We start from the raw sequence: 12,551 nt of genomic DNA, 5'->3' as shown, positions 1-12,551 counted from the left end.
CCCCCTCCCACCGCTTTCCCATTTTCCGCCGCCTTCCATTTCCACCTGCAGTGACAAGTACAGCCGGACCTGGTAGCTTCGGTGGTTGACTGGTCTGTGACTGATTGGCGCAGCTGAGCACCTGACTGAACCACCCGACCCCCCTCCCCCCCACTGGCAGCACCACCCAACCAACCACCCAACCACCCACCGCCCCCTAAGTGGGCTGGGGACTGAAAAGGCCATGGATTTTAATTACAAGAAATTGTTTGCGTTTTTTTTTCGCTTCTGCTCGCTTCACAAAAGATTTCGGGGGACAGAGTTGGACTAAAACAAAAGACCGCGTTATGATTTCTATATATAACCGCAATATATCTATATATAAAATCTAGATATACAGAAATAGAAGAGAGGCCATTATATTTTCTAACCATTTACAATTTGTATATGATTATGGATAATTATTAAAAATGCTGGCAATTTATCTGAATTATTTTAAATATCCTTCTAAAATTAATCATTTCATTTTTTATTGTGTAAAAAATAGCTACCTATTTATTAGCAAATATCTTCCCTTAAATTTTTTAGCGATGGCAATGAACTTACCGAATATTCGTTACAGAAAATAAAAGCTTTGCCTCCATCCATGGATTTCTTCACCCTGTTGCTTCTTTCATAAAACAAATTGCATTTTATTAGCCCAAAAAATGTGAGGAAAAAAGGAAAAGTGGGTGGTGCGCTGTAAAATCGTGGATAAAGCAACTATTGTCACATGATTTGGCCCGACTGGGGCAATATTTTGTAGCCTGCCACGCCCTGTCGGGCGTTGCACAATGAAAAGGGTTCGACACCGGAGCAGGATCTGGGATCTGGGATTCAGGATCCATGGAACCATGGAACCGGGACTTCGAGCCGGAATGAGATGCCGCACAAAAGGACCACCACAATGGCACGTCTGACAAACAAGGCGCAAAAAAATAAAGTAAAAACACGAATGGCAAGAAACCGAAACCGAAAAAGGTGTCTCGAAATATATAAAAATAGCTAAATTTATTGGACAGTCGCACGCCACCCATTTAATTTATATTTATAGAAAATAAACACCAAAAGCAATGCCATATCCTTCCGCAACGAAAAAAAAAAACACAACAAAAAAGATGGATGAAGTGGAAAAAAATTGGAAAAAGGCTGTAAAGGATGCTGGAGTTGAAAATAAGGAAAATGATATGCTTCATGAAATACATCTAGAATAATTAAAAGTTTTTTGCTTGTTTTTGCTTGGTAAAAATAATTAAAGAGAAATAATTTGTAAGGCATTGTATTTGGCAGATTTTAAATGATTTTATTGCAAAAGGATGTACTCAGATATATAATAAAAATTATAAAAGACCTGTTCACTGGAATTAAAAGAATTTTAAATTTAAATGCATTGAAGAGGTAGCTTTAATTCCTTATATCCAAAAGGTACCTTCGACAACTAACTAAAGTCCTGAAATTAGCTGAATAGCCTCCCTATCATAAGACGTTCATTTCATTCCATCTCAGGGGGTAATGCAATAAATTAGCCTTCATTCTTTGGAACTCCTTTGCCTTAGCAGGAGCGCAACAAATTAAATGTCAAACGACAAGGGGTCCCAGGACAAATAAAAAAGAAAATAAAGAAAAATTCTCACTTCGGAAATGAGAGAAGGGGTCTGTCGTCTTTTCTTCGCCTTGTATTAAAAAACAATTTGCTGGCCAAAAAAAATGGAAAAAACACATGAGAAAACTTGCGACACGCGTCACACACACAAAAAAAGGACACGGGAATTGGCCACAAAAGATGCTAATGATTTATTTAATCGATTTGACCATGAACATATGTCCTCTTTGGTCCCGAGCGTGTGAAAAATGACCGCAAATTCCGGGGGCAAATGGTGGGTCATCCTCTTCAATTTTATTTCCCCATTTTTTCGCCCCTTTTTTCTTGCCATATCTTCTATTTTCTTTTTTTCCTGGCTTGCAGTCAAGTGTCCGGCTGATCTTTTTAATAGTTTCGGTTACGCAACGTTGACAAGGGTTTTCGTTTTCCAGAAAGGGTCAATATTGGATGGGTGGTGCGGTGTGGTGTGGTCAAGTGTAAGTCGTTTCGGCTTTGCTGTGTAAATTATGTTAAACGTTTGTCAATTTGTGTGATTTGTCTTGTCTGCCAAAAGGCAAAAGGTGCGAAAGGGGTTAACCGTCCATGGTCACGCGCTATTAACTTCAATAAATGTCAAAAAAGGGGGCTGGGTGTCCGAGGTGTGGATTTGTGGTTAGGTTCAATGATTTGGAGAACTGGGATAATGTCCTCTTGGATTTGTCAATTTTATTTTGCTATATATATAGGACTCCTTCGCAGATGACCTTATCAAGTTGTTTTAAAAACTTTTTAAAAGGCGCTTAATAGTATGCAATAATATTTTATACGATTACGATTTTTTTTGCTGTATACTTTAAGACACCTTTTGTAAAGATATCGAACGTGTTTTTTGAGTTAAGCTAAGGTGCATTTAAAGATTTCTAATTTTGACCTTAGCTTGACCATTAGTTTTGGCCAGTATTCCCGTTCAGTGGGTCTCCTTTTAGGGAGTTGGAAAAAATCAACTCATCTCTGTTTTATACAGACAATAAATAAAGAGAAGATGGGGAAAACGTAAGACAAGTTTTTCATTTTTTTTTGTAAAAGAGGAAAATGACTAACAATGGGTGTGGCCGGGGAGAAAGGCAAAAGGGGCGGCTAATAAATCGGTTTCAATATATCAAAGACTTAAATTTCAATTTTTTTCAAATTTCCTGCCATTTAAATGCACTCCTTCGTCCGAGGGATTTTTCAGGGGGGGTTGGGTTGGTAGATTGGCGGGGAGGGGGTCCGAAGACCCCATTGTTATGGTTGGCTGGTAAATGATGCGCAAGGGGGGTTGGACATCGTGGCATTCGCTGCAGAATTGTGCCTTTTTGAGTGAGCCAAGAATTGAATATTTCTCTTCGCCTTTCTCGACCAGTATTTTTTCCCACTTCTCTGGCGGGTCTATCCAATTTTTTGTATTTTTTTCGCCTTCTTTGCTTTGGCGACAGACAACGACGCAATTCTTTAGCATTTTATTTCAATTTTCCTTGGGTTCGGGGAGTTGGAGGAGTCAACGCAGTGTACAGCACATTTACTGCCTCATCTATTTAATACCATAAATAATTGCATCTAATTAAATATGCTCAAATGAAAATGTCCGCTTTTCTTTCTTATTTTTTTTTTGTTTTGCTCTCCCCTGTCCAGGACTTTTCCGCTTTCCTTTTCTTTTTTTTTTTTTTAAACCATCCCAGCTACGTGCCATGAGTTGGCTGCAGTTGACGCGTGATGGAGCGAATGTCATTCGAAATGAAATTCAAGTTCCAATTTGGACCCGCCAGGCGAAAAAAAAGGGGGTGGGCTGGGGAAAATAGCGCGGAAAATGGGGAAAGATTGGGTGCCAAGGAGAAATTAAGTAGCAGCGGGCAGAAGGGGGAAAAAAAAGAATTTAATAGTTTTCAATTAGGAATCGTTTGCAGCCTTTTCTTTTCGCACCCTCTCTGTTTTTCCCGCTCCTTTATGGCACACACTTGATGCCACAACGCCACTGCCGCGCATTTTCACCATTTCCCACCGCTTTCCACGGCCCTTTTCCAAGTGTCAAGCAAATGAAGTCACGACTCGTCCTCCCACTTTTGTCAGTTTCGTTATTTCGCCTTTGTTTTTGCTTTTTTCCTTTGCTTATCAGATACCCTGTAGTGATTTTAATTGGGAGAAAAGAAGGCTACCCATTAAAAAATATAAAAAAGTATATTCCAAAGGGTAAAATATTTATATTCAATATTATAATGAATACTTTTCCAAGTACTCATAAAAAAATATAAAGATTTGTTTATAAAAACAAGTGATTATTTTCAATAAATATTATTTTTTTTTTGATTTATTAGGGCTCTATTTAATGGGGATCCACAATTCGTTATCCTTGGGGAAATCCCTTTACATTCTTCAGAGTTTTCCTGCCACTGTTGTTGTTGCCTTTCCTGCTTTTAATTCAACGTAAATTTTATTTTATTTTAATTTCGCTGCAATTCTTTTAGCACACTTCTGTCTTTCCCTCTCCCTTTATCCCTTGAAGTCCATCTCTTTCTCACTCACAACGGGTTGTCTTTATGAACCCAACGCCGTTGGAAATTCTTTGAGTATTTTGTTTTTATATTGTTGGTGTGTTCTTTATTTTTTTTGTTTTTATTGAAATGATGTCCCGTGTATTTTGTCACGTGACTCTCATTTAAGCGAAAAATGTCAAGCAGTTAGTATGTAATTATTGCTTGCATTGCTTTAATTAATTAAATATTAAGAGAGCAATATTGACTTAAGTCAACCAATAAAAATGTAGTAAAAAGGGTAAGGAAAAAAGATGGTAATAATAATAACACTTATTTTATTATTACATTACAATAATATACTATTATTATTATTTTAATTTTATTAATCTTTTATTTTGTTCTCAAGTAAAACCCAATAACAAAATATATCTAATTTGCAACTTTCCAATGCCAACTAGTTTTACAAAATTGCGACTAACTAGTTACTGGCCAACTTGCCTTTCGATTAGAAACCAATAAATAAGCCCTGAAATATTTGCAGCAAACTTTCAGAGACACTTAACTTCTGCCCTGTTTCGGGGTACTGGGATATTTATGGTGACCCCGGCGAAACTTTCACTTCAACTTCGGAATACCAGGGGCAATCAATGCAGAGGGCCAAAAGAAACAAGTCAAGACAGTTACCTAAATAACTTTGCAGCAGCAAAGTAGGAAAAACGGTGCAAAACACGGCAAAAACAACGCCAAAAACCGAGGAGGAGTTCGCGGAAAATTAACGGCTGGAGCTGTGAGGAGGAAAATGGGGGAAAAGCCGACGGAAAGTTATTGAGCAACGACCTAAAACAACAACGAAATCCTTAGCCGCTGGATTTCTGGCCTGTGATGGTTCGATGAATTTATTACTTTTGATGTTCAAACACGAAAACTGCTGCAGGCCATAAAACAAGGTCTCGAGACCTCCGATATTTCCCATTTCCCACACTTTACTCCATTAGACTTTGGCGGAGGGAAGCAAATGCTATTAAAAGTTTACATGTCTCAATAGAGTGTTAAGAGATTAGTTGGCATAAAATATTTACAGAATTTTAGCGGAAAAGTTGGGAAGATTGTGGCTGGAAACGGGGAATGGGGCTTAAAGAAAAAGGTGTATAAATGGAAGTAATTCCACAAGAAATAAATTAAATGAATGTAATTAAAAATCTATCTAGTCAATAATAATTAATTAATTTTCAGCCATGAAGAAACAGCTCATATATATTATTTTTAAAGTGGTTATAAAATTAGCTGATCAACAATGGATATTTATAATTCTATAGTTTGAGTCAAGATACAGAATGTGGCATCTTAAATCTAATTAATTTTTAAAAGATTATTTAAATTTATATAAAACCTTCTATTTAATGAGTACCTGTAACAAGCAATCTGAGTTTGAGTAAGGTCACTAAAATGGTGTTCACATATAAAACCATTATGACGAGATGTCTCCATAAACTAGATTCAACCTTGTCTCTAAATAATGACAAATCACGAAATGGCAACCAGAAATAAAATTAAGCTTTAAAGATACAACCCGATTAAGCCACATAATCATATTCGAACAGCGATTTGACGTGATAGATTAGCTTTTACCCAAACTTTGTAACTATATATATTCAGAGATCTATTGGATCGGTGGACAGTGTAGTTGCAGTAGCAAAATGGAAGTGTGCCATTTATTTACCTCTTTTCTTTCTATAACTTTGGTTTTAATATGTAGGGCGGAAAAACCCTACAATGTGGAGCTTAATACCTTTGAGATGGACCAAATCATTGAAAATCAGGAAAAGTGGGTGGAGTGGGGAACTCTGAGGATGAAAAAGGTCTCACGAAATAAGTTTGTGGTGTCTGGGGACTTTGAATTCAAACTCAACATGGCTGATCAGCAGAAGGTAAATTATAAGAACAATAAATAATATATAATATATTTAATTTTGAAATGGTTTGTAATTTTTATACGTATTATTATTTTTTCAGATTGCTCTTATGGTTTTCACCTACAATTCCAATGCCAGAAAGAGGGGTCCCATGGTGTTGAATATGAATAAGCCCTTCTGTAAGTTCATCAACGAGGATAAGGACACGTATCCACAGATACAGAAGGTCTCCAATTTACCGGAGCAGGGAAAATGTCCCTTCCCCAAAGGCAAATACCAGATCGACAATTACGAAATGGAGACCAATTTCCTGCCGGATAATGCCCCAAAAGGGGATTATCTTCTGCAGTTGACCCTGCTGGATAATGAAATACCAGTGGCTGGACTTGAGGCCACTGTAACCCTGACTTAGGTTAGGTGTATGTTCTTCCCCAATATTTTTACTAGTTTCTGATTTTTTCCGGTTGGATCCATTTGACACGATAAGCGTTTATTTGAATTTTCTTTACCTTAAACATCAATATAATGACATCGCTTTCAAAGACAAAAATATGTGGTTATGGTTAATGGTTTATTGGGAATGAGGGTAACCAGTCATCAAGTGCAATATGCTTGAAATGACAAACACAAAACCTATCGCACCGCAGAATTTCAGCATCAACACCTCATCTAATTGAAATTTCTGCAATATCCTGTGGAGTGCATGGCATTTGTCTCATAGGCAACGCCCCATTCCCAAAACTCCCCACTCAAGTTTAAGGCTCTTCAAAATGAATTTAATGATATGTGAGCCACCTTTTTTTTGCGTCCTTTTGCTAAAAATGATTATCTCCACATTACAATCCATTGATTCCACTTAAGCACCGCTAGAATTGCACCACATGCTGGGTGGTTTGGGTGATTTTTACACACATGCAACACTTAATTAACAAATATGCATTACAAACACCCGCAACGAACAGCAATTGGTTGGTCATGTCATCCCAGAATCCCTCGGTATCAAATACCCTAGTCCCCCTCTCCGTCCCCTTGAAAAAAGGAACTCCAGCTTAACCCTTTATTTGCCACGTCCCAGCAGAAAGACCCGGGGGTCCACGATGATAACCCCTCGAAAAGGGGGTTTTTCACGCGGGGTTGGCATGTGTTTAATTGAAAAATCATATGCAGCGCGCATAATTATGTTTATTGCAATAATCCGATGCAAATTTGCAAAAACTCAAACTGACACAATCACCGAAATGCTTTAGACGTTGGCAAACACCATCAGTGGCGTTGTGTTAAAGGGGGGTAAAGTAACTGAAATGTTAATGAGTAAATATTAATAAATTTAATAAATAAATTGCAAAAAAAACAGCTTTGAAAATGTTTGCAAGACTACATTTTTTATTAGAGATTGATAATGACAAAACATTTTTTCTTAAAAATAAATATACTAATACTCGTATATTTTGATTTTTTAAGAATGGATGTAAAACTTTATAAATGGTAAAAATCCTTTTGAATCAATTATGGTAGAGCCCCATCCTTTTTTAAGAGAAGAGTACAGATTAGTATAGCTAATGGAAGTAACAAAAATGAATCTGAAGAATTCGCGTTTAAAAGAAATCTAAAAGTTAGCCAACGTTTTTCACACGTTTATGTTATGCTACCCAAATTAAATTTTCCAAACTACGCCACTGAGTAAACCCCACAGCCGTTGCACTGGGCAACCCCCTCAACCCCCCATTTCCACCCCCATGCAACCGGTTGCTGTTGCAGCGACGCCCTTGCGCTTTTGTGCAACTGCAACTGCCTGGTGATTTGTGTTTGTATCTGCATCTGTAAGTGTTGTTGTATCCGCCATCCATAACCGTATCCGTATTTGTATCTATATGGCCACGACCGTATCTGTATCTGTATCGGTGTTGTTGTTTTTGGCTGCTGGCGCGCATTAAATTGCTCTTTAAATTGCACATTTCAACGCCTACTGATTATGACAGATAATTATGTTATCGAGTGCCGCCACACGCCGCATTCAACCCTATACCACCCATTGAAATCTACTACCCTTTCCCAAAATATTTGGCCAAAATGCTCATTTCATTTTCGATGCATATGTGAAAGATACTTTGGCTTGAGTTTAAATAGAAAATACGTTTGCAAGTTTGTGTTTTAAATGATTTTCAGGTCTGCTATTTTTAAGGATTTTTCTGATAACTTAATCAGGGTGTTTGGGTAACTTAAGTTTATAATAAATAATGATATTTAAGAAGATGTTTTGTGTATTATTAATGAACTATCTTATTAAAATGTTAGAATATAAATATTTTAATGTCCCCTTTTTTGAGTGATGTAGCCCGAAACAAATATTTATCATATTATTCTCTTCAAGGAAAGGAATCTTTCTCCATCTTCGAAGAAGTCAAAGTCAGGTGAACTCGGATCCAGTCGAGATGGAGATGGAGATGGCAGCATGTGTTCGCTTTGGGGACAAGTGTACTCCCTTTACAACCCACACCTCCCAGCCGTTTCACTTCCGCAGGTACACATATTTTTAATCATCATTAACAATAATTCGAGAAATACTTTTAATTTTGTGTTCGCGGCAGGCTCAAGACGACATGTGGCTACAGGGGCGGGGGCTTCGAGGGGGATGGGATGGCATGGGAGGGGTTGGTCTGGGCCCGTTTGGGTTTTGTTTCCTATTCCCCCTACTACCCCTTTATATTTTTTTGCTGCCTCAATGACATTGCACTTACTGTCTCCGCCTTCAAGATTTATGAAAAAATTTCCCACCCCCCCGAGGGAATTGTTTTCGACGCCTTTGCCCGCTTTCTGTTTGTTGTTTTCTCTTAGGTTCACTTCGCTTTTTTTTTTGTGTATATTTTCTGGCATTTTCTTGTGTGCAATATTAATTATTATGGGCGCCCCGCCACCCACACAAATAAATCATAAATTAAAAGCTGGGAAAGTGGCTGCCACACCCCCGTTAGACAATTTTTATCATTAAACGCATTTGATAATTAAAAATTGTCATTTTTTAGCAGCCCCAAGTTTGGAAAAAAAATGAAAAATATTAAATTACCAAAGAGTGGGAGGGTTTAGGGTGAAGGGCATTTATCATGTTGCCAACTGTTTGTTTGATAAGGGAAAAGCGAACCAGAAAAAAAAACCAAAAATATATACACAGACATAAATAAAAATTAATTGGTGAAGAGAGCGGGGTGTTGAAGTCACATAAATATTACTTAAAATAGATTCGGAAAAGCCGAAAAGTGCCAAGTCAATCTCTTCGGTTACCTTTTCCGGTTCGCTTTTCCTAAGGTTTCATTTCATTAAGTTTTACAAGCTCTTCGATTGCCCCACAAAAGGCAGGGAAAAAATAATAAGAACCAGTATAAGAAACAGAAACCTGAGGAAAACCCAAGTAGACAACCGTTAAAAGTAATGCTAAAAGTGGAAACCATTATAATTGTTGTTAAATGAACCAGATAGCAAAGGCAGACGGAAGTGGAGCGGGAAAAGGCGGAAAAGCTCACGGCAAATGTGTTTCCAATTGATGGAAACCCGTCCAATTGGCAAGGTTTCCACCGCCGGCGAAAATGGCAACAGAAACAAACAGTTAACACAGATGAAGGAAAATGGGGGCAAATGAAAGCTAAAGGAAAACGAACTTGAAAATGTATTTCCATTTTAAGTGCTTAAATCTAAAGAACAAGGAAGGAGCATTAAGTAATAAAGAGATGTTCAATTATAGGGTATACAATTATATAATTGGGAGGTTGTTATAGCTTTATCATTTATAAATTTATTTAAAATATTTTTTTTAATCTTTTAAGGCAATATAATAAATTGCAATTATTTTTAAAGTTGTTAAATTATTTGTCTACCCCTTAATAATTGCAACAAAAATATATATACATTTTTCTCAAAGGATATTTTCCACAGTTCCCTGTTCCCAATTCTTCCCTTTGTGGAAAGCATTTTCCGCGCTATTACCACTTTTCGAAGCAATAAAATATTATTAAAATTATATTTCGCCCGTCGCACACACAAAAGCACAGACCGAGAATCTGGTGGCTGTAAATCAACGTCTCGATGACATTAAAATAAAATTTTAATGCCGCCAACGAGCGAGGGAGACGGCACTAACCGGATAGAAAGAGAGGGTGCGAGTGGAATAATTTCTCTGGCTCCTTTTTGATCGAAAACTTTTTCACGTCTGTAGTTTTGTATATGTGTTTTGTGGGCGGGTTTTCCTTTGGAAAGTCTCATCATTTTCACCTTGGTTACAATGCAGTGCCAACAATTTTATTTGAATTTATCAGCCCCACTCCTCAAAGATTTTCCGCGTCTCGTCTGTGTGCCTTTTTTGGCTCATTTTCCCGGTACTCGGGGCACAAATAATTGTAAATATTTGATACACAATAAGGCAATAAAAATAAAATTGAAAATTTTTCGCTTTGTGCCACGCTGCCTTTTATTATCATCGTCATCATCATCAGCAGGAGTATCATCCTCCCCATTTCGTCTGGGATTGTGTCGTAAAGGAAATTGATACATAAGTCATTTTTATTGGCATATTCTTTTGTGTAATTACGTTGCAGGTAATTTACATTTTCGTTTCGTGTTTTCGCCGCGGCTGCTTCTGCCTGCTGGAAATAATTTATGCCTGATGAAAAACCTATTAAAAATTATATGTAATTTACGTAAATCGCATCGATTTTCAGCTCGAGTGGAGATAAAAAAATTCTGGAAACATTTTTTGGTAAAATTTTACTTTATTTCTGGTGGATTAGTGAAATTCTGGTGATATTGGATGACTTACAAAACATTGGTAAGCCATAATTTTAAAATATACTTATTATATCCCATCAAGAAAAGGAAAGAAAAAGATTTTTGAAATAAGTGCCGCCTAATTTTTATTGCACTCGTTTTCCGGCCCCCAACATTTTCCCGATTAGTTTTCCTGGACCCGCTGGACGAGATGCTCCAGGACATTCACACAAATGCAATAGATGAAGATGATCTTGAAACAGTGCATGCTGAACTGCAGCAGGATCAGGCGATCAGTGGTCATGGCTGATCGAAGCTTGGAGAGCCCGAAATCGAGGAATATTGCTTCCAAATTAAGAACGGCTCCTTATTTCCACATTTTTTTTCTCAGAACCATTAAATTTTGACGTTACAGGCAAAGGGAAAATGTAAGATTTACTTTGATATTGCACATTATGAAAATTACATTTATCTTAAAGCAACCAGCTGGAATTTTAACATTTTGTCATATTTAAAAACATACTTAATTACTTCAAGGCCTTAAAATGTATATATTTATTTACTATGTTCAGGAAGTAAAAACCTAAACCGCTTAAGAAATACAAGAAAGTTGCACAGGATCCGCCACTTAACCGTTCAATTTGGGGTTCCGACAATCCGCCACAATTGGCCTCCTATTTCCCTTGATCCCCTACCATTTTACTCTGTATTACCTATGTGTATTTCCCAAGCTTTTTTGGTGCAAAGTTTTTGCGGCTTTTTCAATATTTTATGAGTCAAGCTTTTGCGTTAACACCTTAAGTACGGAGGGCATTGCGGTTGGAAGGGGGTGAAACGAACCCCTCAAAGAGAGTGTAAGTGTAAGTGTGTGTGTGTGGCAGGAAATAACGCGCAAGTTGTAAGTTTTAACTAGCGAACAACTTGCGTTGGACCAAGAGACCCGGATTCAGGAACCCCAACTCAAGCCCCCTCCCCTGCTCCGTTCGCCACCCATGGAAACCGCAAAGTCGAGCACGAGGGCGAACAGGGGTTAAGGATGGAGGGATGGCTGGTAGGAAGGAAGGAAGGACGACTGTTGCGCCTGTTGAGCAAGGATGTGTTTTTGTTGTTGCCGTGGTTGCAATGAAGCATCGAATATTACACCCAAGCAAACCAAGAAGAGCCCATCCTCTAAAGGGAAAACCCTCACCTCATTTCCCTTTGATTTTCCCGAGCACAAGGAAAAATTTAAGGTAAATATATCAGTATTTTACAATTAGAAATATGTTACTTTTGAAAATGTAACCCAATAGTTGTAAAGTTATGCCTAGGAAGTGCATTTTTGGGTCACCTATCTATAAATTATGATCGAAGAACTACAAACGTTTAAAATAAGAATTATAATGTATTTCTGAAGTAAACCAACTACTTTTAGAAGTTAACCCCTTTTAAATTGGTTTACTATAATGAGAGTTTTGAGTAAAGAAGTGAAAGTTGGGGTCACCTTTTTTCTAAACAGTTTTTGGAAAATTTTGAACATTATTAAAATTGATAAGTATTGTATTCTTTTTGAAATTAATTTTAAATTATCTTCCAATAACTTAAGTTTTTTTTATTAAAAACAGAAATACATGGATCTTTGATCTGTCGTATTACTATTTTCTGTGTAGCACATTGTAGACGTCGACAACGATTTATTTCCCAGGCAACTTAAGTACGCCGCCACTCCTCCCGGAACAATGCCCATTCATATGGCCCCGCCCACACGCCTCCGCCCCCTCCACACACACACAC

The 12,551-nt window shown here is 37.5% G+C and overlaps 2 protein-coding genes across 2 annotated transcripts; one reads left to right on the top strand and one right to left on the bottom strand.

The window, feature by feature from the left end:
• Nucleotides 1-5,807: 5,807 nt before the first annotated feature.
• LOC119557372 lies at nt 5,808-6,537 on the top strand. The gene is made up of 2 exons (XM_037870116.1): nt 5,808-6,038; nt 6,124-6,537. Exons 1-2 carry the CDS (start codon nt 5,808-5,810, stop codon nt 6,433-6,435), a joined length of 543 nt encoding a protein of 180 aa, XP_037726044.1. The 3' UTR covers nt 6,436-6,537.
• A 4,226-nt stretch (nt 6,538-10,763) lies between these two features.
• Nucleotides 10,764-11,186, bottom strand: LOC119557820. The gene has a single exon (XM_037870760.1). It carries the CDS (start codon nt 11,080-11,082, stop codon nt 10,963-10,965), a length of 120 nt encoding a protein of 39 aa, XP_037726688.1. The 5' UTR covers nt 11,083-11,186; the 3' UTR covers nt 10,764-10,962.
• Nucleotides 11,187-12,551: the final 1,365 nt, after the last annotated feature.

Source organism: Drosophila subpulchrella, chromosome X, assembly GCF_014743375.2.
Source record: "Drosophila subpulchrella strain 33 F10 #4 breed RU33 chromosome X, RU_Dsub_v1.1 Primary Assembly, whole genome shotgun sequence".
In the NCBI taxonomy this organism is placed as follows: Eukaryota; Metazoa; Arthropoda; class Insecta; order Diptera; family Drosophilidae; genus Drosophila; species Drosophila subpulchrella.
The sequence above is the reverse complement of the archived record's forward strand: the minus strand, read 5'-3'. Positions and strand labels throughout refer to the sequence as shown.